At 36.0% G+C, this 23,636-nt stretch overlaps 1 protein-coding gene across 2 annotated transcripts in view; it reads right to left on the bottom strand.

Moving 5' to 3' along the window:
- LOC149580455 (protein REGULATOR OF FATTY ACID COMPOSITION 3, chloroplastic-like) overlaps positions 1–23,636 on the bottom strand; it is a 134,127-nt gene that overhangs the window by 28,269 nt on the left and 82,222 nt on the right. The window contains exon 5 of one of the 2 annotated variants that reach the window (XM_089791109.1): positions 19,968–20,045. The exons of the other annotated variant lie outside the window; for it this stretch is intronic. Within the exon in view, the coding sequence (XP_089647235.1) occupies positions 19,968–20,045 (78 nt within the window). The remainder of the gene's footprint in view (positions 1–19,967; positions 20,046–23,636) is intronic. 2 annotated transcript variants of the gene reach the window in all.

Genomic DNA, 23,636 nt, shown 5'->3' on the forward strand with positions numbered 1-23,636 from the left:
TTGTCTGACGCTTATGCCGCTTTGAGGGAATTTTTTATGAAGGTAGTGGACTGTTTGAAAGACAAAGTACTATAGCAGCACTATTCACGCAGCACTATTCACACAGTACTATTCACGTCAATGTAGCAGCAAGTTCGAAAGCATGGGCTGGAGTATTATGCCAATGATATTGGAGTAATTAGACAGTTGATAATCTGCCATGTATTTGATTTAATTAAATTCTGAAAATAACATTTTATCGGCAGCAGTTCATTGTCCACTTTGCATATTATTGTAGCTTCTTTCTTGTTTATGTTGTATGATTCCTATTCCATGCACAAAACACAACAAACAAATAAATGTTTGATTTCCGAAATTATAAGGGGTTTAAACTTTAAATGGAGAAATAAGAAGTTGAATGCAAACTGTTTGACATAATTCCTTTCAACAGTTGGTTTAGTTTTTTGGGAAATTCAAGGGTGCCCTTGTAGTGGTATTAGAGCTATAAGTCCTGCCATCTTGTGGAAGTATTATAGAGGATTTGGAACAGCCAGATAGAGGGAAAAGTGTTTGACAAAATGTCAAAACACTAAAATCAGAAACTAAAAAACAAGCTAACCATTTATGTTTGAGCATGCAATAGGGGCCTTAATTTCCGCAATACCAGAGCAAGACAAAATAGGATTTCAGACTTGCAGAGTGAACAGTCTAGTTCATCCATGCAAGTGAACATACAATCCAATCATACAGACACAGAGGAGATATTCTTTGATCAGAACAACAATATGGGTGACTAAGATGATAGGAATATAGGGTTAGGCAGCGGCAGGAATATCGGTCCAGATGAGGGGGAGGTAATGTTCAGACAGTTACTAGATACATTAGAGCAAGGGCAGTGTATGCAGCAAAAGCAGAATAGACGAATGGACATGATGTTGTAGCTTATGGCTAGACAGATGGGCGTCAATACTAATCTAGGTGATGCCAACAATGGAAACAATAATAATGGGGGAAATGATAACAATAGGGGCAATGATAATAATGGAGGCCGAGCAACAACAACGGTCCTAATAATAACATTAATGATAATAATGGACATGGCAACAATGGAAATGAGGCTAATAACTTAGCCATGTTGCACGCCCAACTCGAACAGCAAGCTCGAGACCTCTTCTACCCACCTTCCCACCCAAAGATCCAGTTCAACCAGTAAACGAACCGCAGATTACCGAGTTACAGGATCAGTTCAGGAGGGACTGGGAGGCTACTGGACCAGAGTTTCAGGTGCACATTTTCCTTAGAGATTATATGGACTTGAGGATGAGGCACATGCCTAGTGCAGGAGGAAGGAATCAAAACTTTGAGTTGAGAAAGAAAGTTGGAAAACTTTCTTTACCTTATTATGATGCTTCGGGGAAGATGACTGCACGAGCTTCGGTGCAGAAGGTAGATACATACTTGCAGTTGAATCCTATGCCTGAGGAGGAGGCTATTTATTTGGATGGCCCAGTGCATGAGTGGTGGCACCATGGCATGGTAACCTTGAGGCATAATCAGATCACATCTTATGAGTTCATTGAGAGGCTCATAGAGAGATTTGATACTAGGGATCTTGATTTACAGTTTAAGGAGTTGGCACAACTCAAGCAATGGAGATCAGTTGAGACATATATCAGTAAATTTTAGAGGTTAGCTGTGTTGGTCATAGATATTTCAGAGAGGTTAGTAGTGTTGTTTATGGGCGGACTCTCAGATTCCTTGAGGGGTTGGGTCAAGGGGCATGAGCCAGCTACACTACAGGAGGCTATTAAGAAGGCTCGTAACTTGGCACCTTTTTCTTTTAGGAGCAGATTTCAGCCTAGGGATTCACATACAAAGAAGGATAAGGAGAAGGACAAAAAACATTTTCACTGGGATGCTCAGCCAAAAAGGGATAATAAGTTGGATAATGACACCCTGAATGAGTTGAGGAGGAAGAAGCTATGTTTTCATTGCAGAGAGCCTTTGGACTTATAACTGTCCTCTCAAGGCTAAGTCAAATCAAATGGAGTATTTCTCAGCAGAGGAGTCACAATCAAAGAGGGAGGATCAGCACTCTGATTCAAACGAGGGTAGCAGTACAAAGGAGGGCAGCATTCCTAAGGATGAGAAGTCATGGGCATGATTAACAAGGGCTCAAAAGGCAATCACATTTAAGGTTAGGGGTACTATCCAGGGGCAAAAAGTGATCTCACTCATTGACACTAGGGCTACACAATTTCATAGATGCACAATTGGTAGCCAAGAGAGGTTTACAGACCGAGGAGCATGTTGGGTTTAGAGTCATGGTGGCGAACGGTGACAAATGACTATGCACTTGGAAGATATCTAACCTTTATATAAGTTTTGGAGATGACTATGAGTTGGAGGATGAGTTCTATTAGTAGACATGGGAGATTATGATGTCATCCTTGACATGACATGGATGGCCTCACTGGTTGAGTTCACACTCAGCCTAGCAAAATTGGAGATGAGGCATAAACATGAGAGCAGAACTGTTGTACTTAGAGGACTTTCAGATGAGAGCTACAAAGGAATCTCCTTGAGGAGAATGCAGAGACTGTTTTGGCATGATGATGTAGAGTGGGTGGTAGAATGTTCACTATGCCAGCCTCACAGGAGCTACAGGTGAAGAGTCATCCACTAGATATCCAAGATATACTTGATAGGCATGCTAAAGTTTTTGGCGAGATTCCGCATGGGTTCCTCCTGATAGAGGGATAGAGCATGTTATTGAGCTTGAGGAGGGGGCCAAACCAGTTAGGATTACTCCCTATCATCATCCTAAGAAACACAAGGATGAGATAGAGAAGGCGATTAAGGATTTGTTGGAGATGGGGCATATCAGGCCTAGTAAGAGCCCCTTTGCTTCAGCAGTAGTATTGGTAAAGAAGAAGGATGGGACAATGCACATGCACATCGATTACAGGGCATTAAATAAAAAGACCATTAAGAACAAATATCCCATCCCATGGATAGATGAGCTAATTGATGAGCTACATGGTTCATGCTTCTTTAAAAATTGATTTACGGTCAGGGTATCATTAGACCAAGATGAGGGTGGACATTGAGAAGACAGCCTTACAGTGTCACTATGGCCATTTCGAGTTTTTGGTTATGCCATTTGGGCTAACCAATGCCCCTGCTACGTTCCAAAGTTGCACGAATCAGGTATTCAGGGGATAGCTTCGGAGATTTGTCTTAATTTTCTTTAATGACATTTTGGTCTTCAGTAAGACTTGGGAGGAGCATTTACAACATCTTGAGATGGTGTTGTCCATTTTGAAGAAAGAGTCATTATATGCCAAGGAATCTAAGTGCGAGTTTTGATTGACTGAGTTACTATACCTTGAGCATATCATCAGCACAAGCAGAGTTTAGGTAGATCCCGAAAAGATTAGAGCTATTGTTGATTGGCCTGCTCCTACGAACCTCACACAGCTTAAGGGGTTCTTTGGTCTCTACAGGTTTTATAGGAGATTTATTAAGGGATTTTCACAAACCGCTGCACCCTTGACAAACATCACTAGGAAAGGGGCCTTCATATGGACAGGGGCAGCTCATAGATGCTTCGATCATTTCAAGAAGGTGATGTCATCATGTCCAATATTAGCTTTACCGGACTTCAAGAAGCCATTTGAGGTTCATTGTGATGTGTTAGGTGATGGGATTGGAGCAGTCTTGATGCAAGAGAAGCATCCCATCGTTTTTGAGAGTAGGAAGCTCAATGGACTGGAGAGGAGCTATTCGATCTATGACCGAGAGATGTTGGCCATCATGCATACATTGGCCAAGTTTTAGTCCTAACTAGTTGGGGGGAAGTTTGTTGATGAGCCAGCGTGACTTGAATGATAGACAACAAAAGTGAATTACAGAGTTTCAAGCTTATGACTTTGACATTGAGTTTGTCAAAGGTAAGAAGAATGCGATGGTAGATGCTTTATCCAGGAGACCTCATATTTGTGCTCTAGCTGAGATTACAGGAGATTGGAAAAATAACATTACAGTAGAGTATGAGAGGGACACTTGGGCTGCTGGAATGATTGCAGGCACCATACAAGGTGATCATTAAGTGGTGTTGGACGGATTGATCAAATTCCAGGGTAGGATATATTTGATTCCTTCATCACAGTTTAGGGAGGTAATACTGAAGGCATTTCATGACACACCCACAGCTGGACATCCAGTGGTCTTTAAGACCTACAGGAAGATCCGTGAGCGGTTCACATGGAAAGGGCTCAAGGATGATGTTCAAAAGCATGTCAGGGAGTGTGCAATTTGTCAGCAGAATAAGGGAGAGCACACATATCCTGCAGGGTTGTTACAACCTTTGCCCATTCCGGATAGGAAATGGGAAAGTATTTCTATGGACTTCATCACTGGGTTACCATGAGTACAGGGGAGAGATTGCATCTATGTGGCAGTTGACTGGCTAACGAATTTTGCTCACTTCTTTGCTATTTCATCCACCTACACAGCAACACAGGTGGCCGATCTTTTCTTCAGAGAGATATTCAGGTTACGTGGGCTACCTAGTTTCATTATCAGTGATTGGTATAGTAAATTTATGAGTGCTTTTTGGCAGGAATTGTTTGGGTTGTGTGGCATAGATTTTACACCTAGCATTAGTTATCATCCACAAACAGATGAGTAGATGGAGATTGTGAATAAATGGGTGCAAGGATATTTGAGGAACTATGTGACTGCACAACAGAGAGCTTGGGTCAAATGGCCACATATGGGAGAGTACTATTATAACACCACTTATCATATGTCTATCAAGATGACTCCATTCATGGCACTGTATGGTTATGAAGCACCTAACTTCATGGATCTAGCTTTGGTGGATAGTAGAGTGCCCAAAGCCAAATACTTCTTGCAAGATAGTCAGGATATTTTGAGTGTGCTTAGGGAGAATATACAGCAAGCCCAGAATCAGGAGAAATTGTATGTTGATCAGCACCAGATAGAGCGCAGCTTTGAGGTTGGGGATATGGTTTACTTGAGGCTACAACCATACAGATAGTCATCACTCAAGAAGAGCGGAGCAAAGAAGTTGAAGCCTAGATTTTATGGTCCCTACAAAGTGATTTGTAGGGTAGGCAAGGTTGCCTACAAGATTGAGCTTCCAGAGGGCAGTCGGGTGCATTATGTGTTTCATGTGTCGACGCTTAAGAAAGCCATTGGTCAGAAAATTGCGCCTTCTGCAGATTTGCCACCATTGGATGAGGGGAAGCTCGTATTGATTCCTGAGGCTATTTTGGATACCAGGGAGAGGACTCTACGAAACAAGGTGGCTAAAGAATATTTAGTCAGATGGAGAGACCTACTAGAGGAGGATGCTACTTGGGAGAGTGAGCAGGTGTTATAGCAAATAGGACTGAGATTGCTTGAGGACAAGCAATTTCAAGGGGGGTGGACTATAATGTCCCCACTTTAGCAGTTGTCCAGTTGTGTGACCGTTAGCCTATTTGTGCGTGGTCCTGGAGGCTAACGAAGAGGTCAGGGGGATCCTGAGATGTTTTGGCCTAGTCATTTCTAGTTCGGGCCATAACAGAGTTGATTTACATGATGTTGGGAAAACTTACTATTTTTAGTATGTCAACAAGGCATGGGCGATGTCAACATTAGTGATTGGGTTTGATGCTCCTAGATGAGAGCTTTCTGATGAGCCATCACTCATATTATTCCGAGCCCAATCACTATTTTATTTTAATGACTGAAGTTTATTAAAGAAACATTTAAATTATAATAAAGTGTTACTTAAATATTATTCATGTTAGGTTGTGTGTTGGAAAAGAGAAGCCCAAGGGAGACATAAGGTGTTATTTTATTTTATTTTGTTTTAGAACACTTTATCCCACATTGTTTGTGAAAAGTGGGTTGACCCTATGAAGTAGAAATAAAAAGGAGAGCTTGTAGCCCTTGTTTGGAATGTTGAATATGAGAAGAAATTGGTGTGTGAGTTGCAGATCCGTTTTTGGCATTAGAGGACGTCTATTCTCTCTTGTGACATTCTAGACGTCATTCCCTTGGGATTTGGCCTTTGGAATCCATTGCTATCAGCTTCGCTATCAGGCAGTTTGGTTGCATTTCCAGCTACAGGCAGATTTGATATTTTGCTCATATATTCTTCACTACTTGTCTGACGCTTATGCCGCTTTGAGGGAATGATTTTATGAATGTAGTGGAGTGTTTGAAAGACAAAGTACTTTAGCAGCACTATTCCTGCAGCACTATGCATGCGGCACTATAGCAGCAAGTTCAAAAGCATGGGCTGGAGTATTATGCCAATGATATTGGAGTAATTAGTAAGTTGATAATCTGCCATGTATTTAATTTAATTAAATTCTGAAAATAACATTTTATCAGCAACAATTCATTGTCCATATTGCATATTATTTTAGTTTCTTTCTTGTTTATGTTGTATGATTCCTATTCCATGCACAAAACACAACAAACAATTAAACGTTTGATTTCCGAAGTTATAAGGGGTTTAAACATTAAACAGAGAAATAAAAAGTTGAATGCAAACTGTTTGACATAATTCCTTTCAGCAGTTGGTTTAGTTTTTTCGGGAATTCAAGGGTGCCCATTACATTCTAGATTTTCTTGTGGTTAATTTTTTTGACTATTTTTTCAATAAAAATCAGTTTTTTTGCATTAGGATCTGTGCGTATAGACATCTCTCCCAAGAAATTTGTGCTTGCATCCTAAATTTCCTTTTGTTGATTAAGTATTGGGATTTGTGCCTCGCATCTCATGCAATCGTGATAAAGACTTCTATTTATCTCATTTCCCGTGTCTTCAAAAGTGTGAGCGATGGCTTCTTTGACCAACTTATTGTTGGAAGAGCGTCAGAAGTTCAATGATCACAACTAAAATGTCTAAAAGCAACCAATGATGACTACTCTTGAAATTGGTGCCTTTGACCAAATTGTTTTGGTCAAGTCTTTGCATCCTCCAATGCTAGGTCCAGATCAAGGCAAATTTAATAAGTGGAATTTAGAAGCCATGATGCTCATTAAATTGTTGGTCACTGACAATAAGCTGCTTCAAGTTTCCTCAAGCAAGACAACTACAGAAATATGGGATTACTAAAAGGGCCTAAATGAAAACAGCTATCAAAAGTCGTGGATATTTTTCTTGAAGAATGTGCTTTTCTCGATCATGGTGGATGAGAGGATATCCTTGTAAGAACATCTCCCAAAAATAAGGACATCCTTCATTTTTTAGAAATCTTTAGTATTTGTTCGTCTTGTTTGAATTGTTCAATTTTGCTTTTCTTTTCATCCTAGGCCTCTTTCTTTTTGAATCCTAGTCATTTTGAGCTATTGTGGGCTTAATTCTGAGCTATATTCTAAGAGAAAAAAATATATTTAAGGTGCCTGCAAGTGGTTTTAAAGCCCAACTGCAAATCATCACTACTTTCAAAAACGTGCAATATGAAATCAAAAGTCCAATGGCTTCATAAGTCATTTAGTTGGGCTTTTTTATGAGTCATTGCATATTGTTTTGGGTAGCATTCACTTGCAATAAGGAAATTTAAGTCCATCATTACATTAGTTATAACATTTTTGAAAGGGAATGTGATATTTTAATGGAAATTTTATACATGTAATTGGACTTTTAAAGCCTGATCACATGACATCCTTTGAACTTAAAGTGCTTGCAAATGATGTTTTAAATCCCAACTAAGCTATTAGTCGTCATTTTTTCTAAGGCATTGCAAGCATTGTTTAAAGGTATTTACGATGTATCTAGGCTATCAAAGCCCAACTACAACAACTCATTATAACTTAACATGCCAAAGATTTGCAAAGCAGATAGGAAAGCCTAATGTTTTCATCAAATGAAAGTAAAGCGGATTTTTAAAAAAGTCCTTCCTATATGGTGTCTAGTTTCTGAAGCCCAACTTCATTATTTTTCATTTTATCGTTGACTTGCAATGTGGCTAATAAATCCTGACTTGAGCATTGACATCTCTTTCAAGATGCATTTCATTCAAAAGCTTGTCGTTTTTCTTTGATGGAAGCTTGCAACATTGAAGATAAAGCTCGATAGGGCATTGATTGAAGTGTTTCATGCTTTTAATGTTAGGTTTGGAGGAAAAAAAAATTTACCAAGAAATTTACAGAAAAATTGGACTCTGAAGCTGTTAGAAATAGTAGTCCGCCAATATAACTAGGGGGGGGTGAATCAATTATATAAGTATTTTAACTTTTTAAAACAATTTCAACCATTCAATCAAAGTAAAATAGTAACCATAAAGATATGTGCATACATAATTACACCAGATATGTTGACTAGGGAAACCCTTGATTAGAGGGAAAACCTCGATGGGAATGATGCCCACAAAGTGATATACTAATATGAATATTCCATGTTAGAGGATGGACCCTGTTAGGAGTCTATTACAACACTTAGTAAAATGAGTCCCTATTACAAGACTTTGAATCCTTGTCAGGAGATTCCAATCCTGTTAGGAGTTGTAGAAGGAAAGTTGAACCCACTGTCCAAACAGCTTAAGGATCACATCAACGAACCCACTGTCCAATTGATCTCAGTACAATTCCTTTCAGAATAATAGATGTGAGACAATCTTTTGCTTCTTTCTCTGTCCAGTACGTCGGACTTCTTCACCTTCAACTCATGCAATCAAATCTGGAACTCAGTATCCATCAACAATAACCCTTAAGGTCACTTACATGCATTAGCAAATCACTCTGCTCTGCTGCTTCACAATTCGCAACTCTTCTCTGCTTCCCCATCTTAATCATGATATCTAAAACTCGAAAAACATCTTTCCTTTATACCACACTCAATATTAGGTTCTTGTCTCGGCTTCACACTTTACCATACGTTAATTAAATGAAATACATATTTAATTAATGTTGTCGGCTCATAATTATACCCAATCTTTCACACGTGCGACTTTCGTACCTACGCACTCGTTGACGTCATCAGTGTTTAGTGTACTACCTCCAATTAACTGCGCAACCCTTCATTCCAAGTACAATGTGTTACATCGATTATACAACAGAAATTGTTTTCCCAATGCTCTGTTTCCATGTGGTTCTTTGTAAATCATCAATATTTTTTTTACGCTGTCGATTCAAGTTCTACGCACTTGCCCATGTGTCCAATACATACTGAAGTATGTGCTAGTAACTGCACATAAGCAGATTTGTAATGTATTGTCCTTAATACAAAGATCACAGTCTGTCATTCTGTCAATCTTTATAAACTCATTACTATGTTGTCATCAATGACAAACACAGTCATATCAATGTTCTGCAATACTTCCCCATAGCATCAACATACATGCTAACAGAAGCCCTAGTTAGGTTTGGAGGAAAAAAAAAGATGCAAATTTTGAACACTCAGGCAAATATTTCGAAAAATTTTGAACTATAATTTCAAAAAATAAACTAAATATTTTCAAAGAGGCTAGGAATTTGCTCTGATGCCATATAATGGTAAGATAATGAATGTGTTCTTAAACAAAGATCTTAGTGATCTATATATAAAAAGAGTATACACATGAATGTTTCTATAACTAACAAAGAGAGAGAAATAGAAACATTCTAAATAGAGAAAGAAAAAGTTTCCATATTGAACAAAGAGAGAATACGAAAAACATAAGAAGAGTGGCCATTAGAAATAGAGTAAATCAATGAATGAGAGAGAAATAGAAATAGAGAGATTTAACTCTAATATAGTCATTTCCAAACTGTATCGGGGACAGTGGTCCATCACCAATGTTTTTCACACAAAAAAGTCAAAAAAAATTTGCCAATTTGTTTTACATTATGGGGGGTTGGTTTGTGGGCCCCACCTTACATATCCTAAAAAGCCAAAAACGTAGCTTATACTTGCATCTTCACCATTCTTTTTGCATGCATAAAATTTTCAAGGTTTTTGCTTCTTTTGATGGAAAAATAGTCATTGATGTCAAGGGCACTCAAATATGTTAGCTATATTTTTTCACTGATGTCAAGAGTTTCAACAAGGTTTTTTATGGATGATGATTATGCAGAAGATGAAAGACATAGTATACATGTTAGCAATATACTGAAAGATACAGTTATTTCATCTAATCATATTAAGTATGAACATTTCATTAGACTGATATATATATATATATATATATATATATATATCATTACTCCATTATGTTGAAGTACACCAAAAGTTATGTATATTAGAAGGAATCTGTAATATGAAAAATAAAAACATCAGATACAATGAACAGCAAATAGTTGAGACAAAAATCAGATAAAGACGAACTGTATCTACTCTGAATAAGATATGAGCAAATAAACAACATCAATAACAAATTGAAGGTTTGCTAAGTCAAAATTAGGAATAAAACAATATAAAACAAAATCAGATAAGACATACCAAAGTCAGCAACCATGGAGCAATAATAAACAAAGAAGTTTGGCAAACAATACAGTGATAATATTATTAAATCAGAAGAGAGAATTCAAAAGGCCTAGGTCCTATAAAAGACAAAACAATGGTGAATAGTTTGATTGCCATGTTTTCATCTGAAGTAATAATGTTCAGAGCCGACACAATCGTCTCTTGATAGATAAAAATTATATGACAATGAAACTTGTTCCTACTGCTATTCTTCCAATCAAGTTCCTGCTACAATAATCACAATTGTCTCTTGATAGCTTCTAGTGCGCTGGTGCTCATAAACATAGGGGTCGGAGCCTCTACTAGGTCGTAGCCTAAAAATCTTTGTAAAAGAATAAGTTATAAAAGCTATGTTCCCCGAGGATGTGTCCCTAGCCAAAAAACCCATGTTTCCAAGACAAGGATGTCCAGGGGATGTGGGGACGGGTAGGGGACGTCCATCGGCCGTCCCCAAAATTTGCAAATCACCAGGGGCCGTCTTTGAAACTTGGGGACTTCTGGGAAAGAAAACCAACATAGAAAGGGGACGTCTAGAAGTCCCCTAACCTTCCGGGGGACGTCCAGAAGTCCCCTAACCATACCAAGGACGGTCAGCTGTCCCTGTTTCTTGTGAAGCTTAAATTTTTATTTTTTTTAAAACAAAAAGCTTTATTTTGTTTGTCCTTACTTGGTTGTCCAATGGGCTCTGCCTCTCCAAATGCCCTAAAAGGTCAAAAAAGACCACATTGTGGTTGTTTTGTCATTTGTTTGGTTTTGCCTGTGAAGTTGGAGTGTGTTGCAGCTGGCTGGGGTTTTCATTTTGCAAGAAAAGGTGATTTTTTTGCTTCCAAGAGCTTGAGCATAGTTTATTTTTCTATATTTTTTTTTCTATGTTGAACTTGAACATGATGATAAAATTTTATGACAGCCCTCTAGCCTTTGGGCATATTTAGATTTATAGATTTTTATGATATTGTTCACTACTAAACTTATATTTAAATATTTTTGTTGACATATTGATATGCATATTGACAATTAAGTACTGAAATTGGTTATTATTTCCTACATGGCATTCAAATGGTGTATGTTAAGTCAAGGTTCTATAATGTTTAACGGATATGCTCTGTGCTTAGTTTCATATGAATGACATGTATATTTTAAAATTTTCCTATATATATAACCGTCCCCCCCCCCGGTCCCCAAAATCGCCAAAAACATTTGCCGTCCCAGAAACCCGTCCCATCGTCCCCCTCTTGGAAACTCGGGAGAACATAGTATAAAAACAATTATTTTGCCGTGGTTTTCTCACGCATTGGGTTTTTACATAAATCATTGTGTATTTGTGTTCACGTGCATAATTGACTATTTCAGTATCTAAGGTTATTAAAGTAATTGTTTAGATTTTTAAAAAATTAAGTTTGCAAAATTGTTATTATAGTGATTCACCCCCCCTCGGTATAATCATGTGCTCTTCAACTCTCTCATTAACAATAGCAGCAAGGTTAAAATACAGACGTAGAAACAGATTCACTAATAGTAGATTTAGAGATGGAACGAGAATTAAAAATGATAAACAATTTAAACAAGCCAAAGCAATAAAAGTCACAACATTATTTCTTTTATACAATAATAGACCTCACTTTGCAATTACATAAACATTAGCAAGCCAAGATGTTGGTCATGGCAGGCGCTCATGAGCCAGAATAGATTATTTTCAAACCTGTCCATTCAATACTTGTTGCTTCAAACAAAACTGCTCTAAGTTCTTTTGTCCCTCTCTGCCTTCAGATGACTCTGATTCTGATGCAGAGTTGCTGAATCAGAATAGGAGTAGCAATGTGCTTTGTTTTTATGTATTTTGATTTTTATATTGAACATGAAAACTATATGGCAGCACTTAACCTTTGGGCATTTTGGTTTTGTTTATTAAGCTTATGTACACATTTTTCATATTTGTGTTTTGAAAAAATGAAATGTTGTAAACTTGTATGCTAAGGTTCTATGATGTTTGAATGGCATGCTTTATCCATATTTTTATATGACTGTCATGTATATTTGCAAATTTCCCTATATTTTATACAATTGTCCCTTTTGGCATCTCCTCGCCTTTCCCCACCTTGGCCAAAAAAATTGTCTTCTCTTAGACTCATCCCCCCGTCCCCTAACGTTCCAATCCTAAAAACTTGGGGTAGCCCTACTTTTTATTGAGCATATCAAATAGAGATTGTGTTAGTCTTTTGACATGACAAATTTGGAACTTCTACAATACCATTTTGGTGTTGAGGTTTGGCAAACTAATGATAGTATGTTTATATCTTAGTCAAAGTATAACAGGAGTCTACTAGACAATTTTTGGATGCAAGCTTGCAAACTTACATCCACACTTATGAAGAAGGGTTGAAATTGTCCACCAAATCAAATTCAACTCTGGTGGATGAGTCTGAGTTTAGGAAACTAGTAGGCAATCTCATCTATCTTCTTACCACTAGACCTAACCTTAGTTTTTTCGTGAGTTACATCTCTAGCTTCATGACAACCCCTGGAGCTAAACACTAAGTTGCAACAAAGCATGTGCTATGATATATAAAGGGAATTTCTGATTTTAGCGTTCTATACGACAAAAGAAAAGATCTTAGACTTATTGGTTTAACATCTTCTGTTGATGACTAGAAATCTACTTCTGGATATGTCTTCAGTCTAGGAACAAGTGCAGTCACATGGACTAGCAAGAAACAGCAGACAATAGCTCTTTCCTCAACCAAAACAGAATATGGGGGAACTGTTCAAGTAGCTTGGGTCCGATATGCACACGACTCAAGCAGATTTGACACCTCTCTTTTGTGACAATCAAAGGGTGCTCAAACTTGCCAAAAATCTTGTCTTCCATGAGTGGACCAAGCATGTTGAGCTTCATTATCATTATTTTCGCAAGCTTGCACAAGATGGATCAATACAGTTGCATTATGTTCCAAATGAGAATCAGATTGTAGACATTCTCACTAAGTCTCTAGGTCCGGACAAGTTTGTAAAATTTAGGGGGCACCTTGGTACCATTAACAGATTGACCATTAAGGAAGGGTATTAGAATAATATTTACATATCTATTTAGTTAATGATCAATAATGTAATATTAGTTTGCTTAGATAGTTTCTAAATTAGTCTTCAATTATCAATAATTTCTTTAGCAAACATTGGCAATGTATTCTTTAGCAAACATTGTCAATGTAATTGCCTATATATGTACATTTCATTCTTTAAATAAAATAATTACCACTGTAATAACTTTATGCTTTGATAAATAGTATTATAATAACTTATTCACGCATTGAAGGACCATTGCTAGATAGAAATTGTATGACACTGAGACTTTTTCCTACTGCTATTGCTCCAGTCAAGTTCCTAGTACAATAATCACAATTGTCTCTCGATAGCATTAGCTAACCAATAATAGGCAGAAAATTATAAGAGCCCAAAAAAGGACATTACAAAATGAGACAATATTTAGATGAAATCATGAAAAATCATCTATGAACATCTCAAAAGGAGCAATATAAATTGATAAAAAGATTGTAGAGAGATATACATTTAGATCGATTTACTAAGTTAGAAAGACAGCTATAAGAAAGTAGCAATGAATTAGTTCAAATGCATCGCCAATCACATGTCAATGCCAAGTTTTATTCTAAGGGAAAAATTCAATTACAATTGATCATGTGGCACAAGCACTAGAGGATATAGTTTGGAAATGTGATGAAAATTAATGCTCAAAACAATGTAGAAAACGACAATTTGCAAGAGGAGTTAACATTCCCACAAGGAAGATGGAAACTAATCCAAAGACTGAAAATAATGAAAGAAATCAAAGTACACTTGATCAAAATACAAATATTGAGATTGATTTGAAAACTTTGTAAGTGATATTCCAACATGGACTACATAAACTTGCTCTACCAAACATGAGTTATATTTCTTAATAATGTTACCTGGCAATAAAGGTTTCTCAAGCACTTGACAACTCAATTTGTATAGATGTGAACAAGAAAACAACGAACATTAATTTTCAGCATTAAATAACATGAATTATAATCCACAGCCACCAAAACTTGCAAACAAAGTTGAGATAATGTTGACAATGCATATCAATGCAAATACTTCAAGTTCCACATTCAAATGGAGGTCAATATAAATATAAAGAATATAGCATAAAATCTTCTACAAGAAGTAAAACAAATTTGAAATAGCTAACATGTCACAAGCCCAATAATAGATAATAGATAATGAATAGTTTATCATAAACGCTCAATAATATATATCTATATTTAATAATAGATACATTTGATTGAATTCATTATTGATTTGATATTATTATTATTATTATTATTAGATTGTTTTTAGCCAAATCAATATTAGAATCAATAATATATTAATAATAAAACATCAGTATTAATATATAAATATATCAATACGCATTAATACATTTAAAGAACAAAACATCAATATCTAAAACACCGCTTAGAACACATCTTGGATTAAGTCAAAAACATGGAGATATATCCTAAATCAAAGGTCACAAAACTCTTCCATTGGACGTAACTCTTCCACCCCACATCACCCTGTTTGGCCACCCTACTTATAGGGTATGGGGATAGTACAAAAGGCATCAATTAGGAGGCAGATAAAAGGCTGAAAAATAAATAAAAGATGTATAACTTTTTTAATAAGGCTTTGACCCAATTGCATAGTTAAACATGTGGCCCACCCTAAACACAAATCATCTCTATACATATACATTCTATAATAATGTCAACAACAAAGAGCCATGGCGGAAAAAAGAAATGAAAGAAATCACCAACGAAAGCAACGAAATAAGAAAATGAAACCCAAATAGAGGGACAAAAGGAAGTAATAAACATGGCATTAAAAGCCAATTTACATGGAATAAAACATGGATAAAATATATATCTTTGGAAGATGTGGGAATTTGGAGGAGTTTATAATGATAGGAAATCATTCAAAAAGAAAAAGGGCCGAAATAATATGGAGGCATAAAAATAAAGAGGGGGGAAATGCATATAGGCTAGATGCCCAATAGATATAGGGAAGTTTTTTTAATAAAGAAAAGGTATGTCCTATTTATCCTAGATCTCATTACTTTTTAATAAATTTGATATATTAAATGTTACTAATTTGTTTGAAATAGATATATTAGCTTTTCTGAGTCTAAATCATATTTATAGGCTAAATTTTAGTAATATAATAATGCTCTTAATTATTTGAATAATGAAATTCATTATATTTTAGATAATTGCATGTACATGTATAGACATAAATAATAGTAGTTTCTTGTGCAACACATTTAATTTAATTTCGCGTATAAATGAGATGATAAAACTATTAGTGAGCTGAATAAGAATTATGTTATGTCACGTTACATAATGGAAAGAGAGTGTGCACAGCGGGTGGAGTGAATTGGTCACATTGAGGCAAGAGAATCCCAATAAGATCCAAGGGAGCCCAGTAAATCTTCCATCCATTACATCATTAGAGACATAAACAGAGATAGCCTTATTGAATCTTACTAATAATGTTAAATAAGAGGGATTCAAGAATCTCTGGGTATGAAACAAAATAAACATGGCATTGAATGCCAATTTACATGGAATAAAACATGGATAAAAAAACATATCTTTGGAAGATGTGGAATTTGGAAGAGTTTATAATGATAGAAAACCATTCAAAAAGCAAAAGGGACGAAATAATATGGAAGCATAAAAATAGAGAGGAAGGAAATGCATATAGACTAGATGCCCAATAGATATAGACAAGTTTTTTTAATAAAGAAAAGGTATGTCCTATTTATCCCCATTCTCCTTACTTTTAATAAATTTGATATATTAAATGTTACTAGTTTGTTTGAAATAGATATATTAGCTTTTATGACTCAAAATCATATTTATTGGCTAAATTTTAGTAATAAAATAATGCTCTTAATTATTTGAATAATGAAATTCATTATATTTTAGATAATTACATGTACATGTATAGACATAAATAATAGTAGTTTCTTGTACAACGCATTTAAATTAATTTTGTGTATAAATGAGATGATAAAACTATTAGTGAGTTGAATAAGAATTATGTTATGTCACATTACATAATGGAAAGGGAGTGTGCACAGGGGGAGGAGTAAATCAGTCACATTGAGGCAAAAGAATAACAATATGGATAAAGGTCTGAGGAAGCCCCAAGTTGAGCGTGTCCAAACTCGACCAATAGTAAATCTTCCATCCATTATGTCATTAGAGACATAAGGAGAGATAGCCTTATTCAATCTTACTAATCATGTTAAATAATAGGGATTCAAGAATCTCTAGATACCAAACAAACATAATCTAAACCATGATTAAGAATTATGTGAAAAATTAGGTAAGACCCTATGGGGAGTGATTACATAACATTTTTCCACATCAAAATAAATTACAAATTCTTATTGTTCAAATAAAGAATACATGGAACAAATTATAATTTTAAAATTAATAGAGAGGGGATATACAAAGCACTTGATGAAAACAAAACATGAAAAGTTCGATAGATGTTCAAATTGACGAAAATTATTTTAGCCAGCTTAGATGCAATTCAAATGAACATATCGTTGACCAGTTGAATTTTGTTCATATGGAGTTTGGTTTTGATACAAATGAATATGTATTTGTTGGTTCAATAATAGAGACAGACAAAGGGAACATTATCGATCATGCAATATCAATAGCCTTAAAATTAAAAACCAAGTGTCCCAAGAGACAGAACTATTTCATGCATGTGTAAATGATCCCACCAAAGATCCTCAATCAGTAATTGATAGGGCAATCCTTATATTAGAATATTGTAATGTTTCTTAAATGGTCATGTTAGTTACTCTTAAGTTTATTAGGTAGTTCCTATTTTTGTATTTAGTGCATGAATGTTTTAGAAACATCATCTTTTTAAATCCATATAAGGAGCTTCCATCTCCTCTAATTAAAACATCATTGCTTTACCATAATTAGGCGGATTTTATTTTCGACTTTAATTCACAATTATTTCTTTTAGAAACATCGTCTTTGTAAATCTATATAAGGAGCTTCCATCTTCTCCATTAAAACAACATCAATTTCCCATAACACATTTGAGCATCTTTAGTGGAGTATGCCACAAAAGAGTTATACTTGATACACCTTTCCTAAGACCATTTCCATGAACAATATGTTTAGTTAGAAATAGAACCACAATAAAGGAATGTTAATCTAAATGAATTTGTTAAGTATTTGTTGTGATATAAAAAATACTTGTTTTAATTGACGCCCACAATTTAGATATACAATAGATAGTTGAAAATACACATCGATACATCTCCCTCAAGAGTGGCATTTATAGAACACACAAATTAATTTTAAAAAAAGCTGTTCTACTTCTAGAATTATCCTCTATCTAGACACATCCCCATATTGTTTCCACGAGCACACAACACATATACGTCGTCATCTAAAGCATTCTATACATCATTCATCGTTGCTTATCTTGCTCAAAGAATATACTACATCACAAGAGGTATAGCAAGAAATTTTAAAACAAAATCTCCAAATTTGCTTCAATGCCTAGTTTTTTTCCCTTTTTTAAGCAATTTCACACTTCTCTTTAAAATTAAGATTCTTGAGAAGGGAAGAAATTGGCTACAAGGAGTTAGAGGATGCTACATCCTATGCTTTCTTTTTCTCAATGTTTAAGGACCGTTGAGAATTGTTTGGCACCCTCTAATAGTTTTCGCAATATTTTTGAATGTCTTGTTGGCCTCAACACAACTCAAGGACTGCTAGATGGTTCTAAGGATTCCATGGACTCATTAAGAAATCCACAAAATAAGCTAAAAAAGAAGCATATTTGCAGATATGGAATTCAAGGTTGGGATGTGCCATGATAATTAGAATAATAGGGATCTCTAGAAGAAGAGAGATGGGTTTTTAAATAGGAAATGTTAGGGAGCATTTCTTATGCATGCTCAATACGTGAAATATTTGGGGATGACCGGTCAAACATAGGGAGCATGTCCCTGTGTTGTATTAACCATTTCTTTCTCTCTTTCTTAAAATGAAAACATGAAACACAAGGACGCAAGAATCAAGATTGGGACAAATACTTATGGAAAAGCATCATTGATGTATTTTGATCAAGAGAATGTCCACAAAGGGAGCGATAGTCAAAAATCTCTATGAAACCGGGTTTGCACCCTGCAGCGTGGATTCTAGTCCGGGTTCGCTCAGGTCTAGATTCATATCTGGGTTTGCTGCGGGTTCAGGCAAGATCCGGATATTGGATTTTAGCACGAATCCAAGCGAATTACAATCCAAGTTATGTAACCCTAAAAGAAGCCTAATAAAAAACATTTCACTCATCTAATCTCTCATTTGTTCTCTCATTTTGGTGTGCCCATTTTGCAAGTTTTAAGAGAAGGTTATCGAGATTGTTTGTTCCAATGATGAGGATCTAGATATAGTTGCAGCCAGGGATGAAGCCATTCATCCCTCATTGTTTGATGACCCATTTGACCCTTGACGGGCATTTGATACTATAATCATTTATAAACTGTTAAACACTTGTCATTTATCATTATGTTTCAAACTTTATTATTTGATGAACTACACTATGTTTTGAAATTTCATTTTGCAATTTAGTAATTCAATGTATGAATTTTTTTACAATCATGAACATAGATTAACGAGCAGGTATATAATGTATATCTTTGACATTTGGCATTGATCAATGATCAAGCAACCTATATTCATACTATGAAATGACTAAATTTTACAATTATGCACTATATACACACACACTCACAAACCCACCCACAAAACCAAAAGGGGAAAAAAATTGCCTGAACCCTCGAACCCAAATCCATCCCCGAACAAGAATCGGTAACTCAGAAAAATCTTCTTATCCCCATTAAAGGGTATGTCCATGTATAACTTCTTCAGTTGCTTTGAATGGTAAAAACTATAATAAGTCATTCACGTGGAAGATATAAAGTTATCACTGAGGTTAATGGAAACAGCTGGCAGTGTAGTGTCATTGGTGTGCACCCATACTAATACCCGATCTCAGATGTCACAAGCATGGGTGCACTTTAGAAAACAGATAACCTATGCAAAAGCTTCATACTTTAGGAGACATCTTCTTCAAAAACGAAGTCAATAGTCTTCCCAAATTTTGTGCAAAATGCCCTTCATCTACATTTTAACATATAGCTACAATATTGGTGAATGTTTAGCTTCTCAGAGAACATTCTATAATGTTTTAATTTATCAAAAGGTCCCTCTTTAATATAGTTCACTCAAAAAACTCTTCTGTATTATCAGAAGCAGCTAAATGCTAAATTTATGGAATTACATGTTTCTTATCTTTGCAATATTTAATCTTCACTAGACTTTGTAGCTGCATCATTGACTTCATTCTTAAATTTGTAATCACATACCTATATAAGAAAAGATAGATTAAATAAACCAACACACCTTTAACCACTGAAACAACTTCCTCAACTTCATTCGCATTATCCTCATGGATTAAATACATAATCTCATAGTGACGAGCTGCACAGTCAAAATATAAGTAACAGTTTGGAAAAGTCCAAATTGGAAAACAAAATATACATCAGCAAGTACTATGATGCGGGGTTTTTACTCAATCATTGCAAATAGCAAATGAAAATGAAATACAAATTGATTACTAAACAATCAAACAGTATGAAACATGAGAAACGAAAGCCATTATAAAGTTAGAAATTACAATTAGAATGAATTAATGATTATACCTGCTAATCTCAAAATCTTTTCTTTGGAGACAAATAGCACACATATACATAAAGTCTCATATGCCAAAAAGTAGCAGCATAGATCAAGGACGGCTCTCTATTATAAATGAAAATAACCCCACTGAAAAATGAACCATATAGTATGGACAAAAGCATCTGTCAAAAAGGAAAAGATTCTACACACTCTTGCTCACAATTTCAATATTTGTCTTTTGGAATTCTATATCCACTTTTTCTAGTAGTTCCAGTTGCAGAAACACCAAACAATGAATTTTGAGAGGGTGTTACCAAAATTAGTCACTTCAATAGCCATTCCTCTAATTGGATATTGAAATAGCATTCTTTCCATTTGCAATTATCCAATAGAATTTTAAATGGACTCTTCTAACCATTCCTGTTCCAAAAAAGTTTGGATTTACATTTATCAAGCTTTTGGAAGATAAATGTGTATAAATGTTTTTGCATTAAAAAAAATTCTGGAGTTTTCCAAAAGCATGTCACACATATTTCATGGACTGTGAAAACCTGATTCCTTTAATTTGGATCTTTGATTTTTCAAGAAGCATTAGTTTGTATTCTCCCCTAAGGCTGATTATATTTTAGGAATCACATTTACTCGTATATAAGCTAATGGGTGGGGGACAGCCTAGCAGGTAAAACTGGATTCCTTTAAAGAATGATAGGTATGATGTTGTTCCTTAAAGACAAATTTAAAATGAGTTTTGAATCTGTGATATGGTAGGAACAGTAATGGTTTCTGCAGTAGAACCACAGTCCACGGCTCAAATGATGGATGTAAACTTTGCATTCTAAAGATTTTATGCGGCCAAATTGATAATAATGGAAAGGAAGCCCTATTTTCCCTAATAATTCACTAAAGATTACAATGTTCTTGTATTTTGTCTACGAAAAAGAGTAAATAGAAGCACATTTGAGAAAAAGAAAGGAATTGAGCACTAGTGTAACTTCACATAAAATGGAAGATCCAAAACCTGGAGAGAAGACCTAAGATAAGAATGCCCCCAAGATTTATTTGGAGGGAGTGGCATATTCTCCCTGAGAAGATCAGTGCAGCTCATATCATCCAAATGATAGAGAAGAATGAAACCGAAAAACAAAAGTTGACATCTACCAAAGATAAAAAAATCATGTAAATGTGATTCAAATTTCAATGTCTAGCAACTAGGAACATGTGGAGAATTGCCCAAACATTAGAGAAGAAGCAATGATTGATGAGAAAGCATTCGTCTTGTTGATATGTGTTTTATGACTGCATTAACAGTAGAATAAAATATTGAAGTATTTTGTCCTCTCTTGATCAAAAAATCCATGTATGCTAAGATTGTAAGTAAGATCACAGAGGTAATTTCCAAGGTTCTTTCTAGGTTGGATAAGCTCAATGGAAAATGTGACATGTGGTAACACAAGAGGACTTACATTGTTCCAATGGAATGAAATGGTGCAACAAATTTTTGATAAGTTAAAAGAAGCAATAAGCGCTTGCCCAATTCTCACCTTACCTGATTTCACTCAACCATTCATCCTGGAGTGTGATGCGTCCAGAGAGGGCACTAGCATTGTATCGATGCAGGAAAGACACCCTATAGCCTATGAGAGTCAGAAGCTTACACAAGTTGAGCGCCTATATTCCATTTAAGATAAAGAGATGTTGGCCATTGTGCATGCCTTGACCAAGTTTTGGCAATATTTGGTGGGTGCCAAGTTTGTCATCCATACCATTCATAATAGTTTAAGATATTTTCTAGAGCAAAAAGATCTAAACAAGAGGCAACAAAAATGGGTAAGTTTCAGGCTTTTGATTTTGACATTGAATATGTGAAGGGCAAGAATATTGTAGTTGCAAATGCTTTGTCAAGAAAACCCACCATTTGCTTACTGTCTCAGATTTTAGCTGACTGGAAAGCACACTTATTGGTGGAATATTCTAAAAACACATTTGCATGTAAGCTAATGGATGGCAATACTTAGGACGACCATTACAAGGTGGTCGATGACAACATTTACTATAAGGATCGGGTTGCCTTAGTGCCTAAGTCCAAACTGAAGTAGAAAGTCCTGATGGAAATACATGCCTCACTCTTGCCCAGACACTTGGGGTTTCTCAAGACCTATAGACAACTCAAGGAGAGGTTCTCGTGGAAGGGACTTAAAGATGATGCTTTGCAATACGTGTGGAAATGTGCACTATGCCAGCAAAACAAATCCAAACACCACTTACCGATTGGACTATTATAGCCCTTGCCGATATCAAAACAAAAGTGGGAAAGTATCTCTATGGATTCCATCACTGAACTTCCTAAGGCAAATGGAAGGGATTGTAGCTTTTTGGTGGTTGACAAATTGACAAAGTATGCACACTTCTTCACCATCTTTTCCAGGCCGCAGAGGTAGCCGACAAATTTTTCAAAGAAGTTTTTTGTTTGCACGGGTAACCTTGAAACATTGTTAGTGACAGGGATGGTCAGTTTCTAACTATCTTCTCGACAGAATTATTTCGATTGGCAGGAACAAAATTGTCCCCAAGTACCAGCTATCACCCTCAGACCGACGAATAGACGAAGGTTGTGAACAAGTGGTTGGAAGGCGACCTTCAAAACTATGTTTCAGCACAACAACGAGTATGGATCAAATGGGTGCATCGAGGGGAATACTATAACAATACAACTTATCACATGTCTATTGGGATGGCACCCTTCAAAGCACTCTACGGGTATGAACTCCTTTCATTTATGGACATGGTTCTAGGTGACAGTCGCGCACCTAGGGCAAAAGACTAGCTTCAGGAGGGGCAAGACGTTCTGAGATTCTTGAAGGAAAACTTACAAAGGGCACAAAATCAACAAAAGATCTACACAGAAAACACTGAATCGAGAGAGGTTTTGAGGTGGGCGATCTGGCCTATCTTAGACTCTAGCCGTAGAGGCAATCACCATTGAAGGGAAAAGAGAAAGAGAAACCGAGGCCACATTTTTATGGTCCTTATTGTGTAACTTGCCGTATAGGTGAAGTTACCTATGAATTCGAATTGCCAAAAGGGAGTTGCATCCATAATGTCTTTCACATCTCCTACCTGAAGAAAGTCATGGGACAGAACATCGTAGTAACTACAGATCTTCCACCGCTCAATGAAGAAGGGAAGCTCGTGTTGGAACCAGTCATGATCATTAATGTACAGGAGAAAACATAGCGGAACCATACCCTGAAGGGATACTTGGTACGCTGGAAGCACTTGCCGCTGGACGATTTGCTACTTGGGAGGGGGAACACATTCTTCACCATCTGGCATTGCGTTTTGGGATAGAAGGATTGTAGAGTTCCCATCATAAAATGAATAGATGATCAAAACTTT

The sequence above is a fragment of the Cupressus sempervirens genome, chromosome 1, assembly GCF_028749045.1.
Source record: "Cupressus sempervirens isolate cs-2001-9-10 chromosome 1, ASM2874904v1, whole genome shotgun sequence".
Lineage (NCBI taxonomy): Eukaryota > Viridiplantae > Streptophyta > Pinopsida > Cupressales > Cupressaceae > Cupressus > Cupressus sempervirens.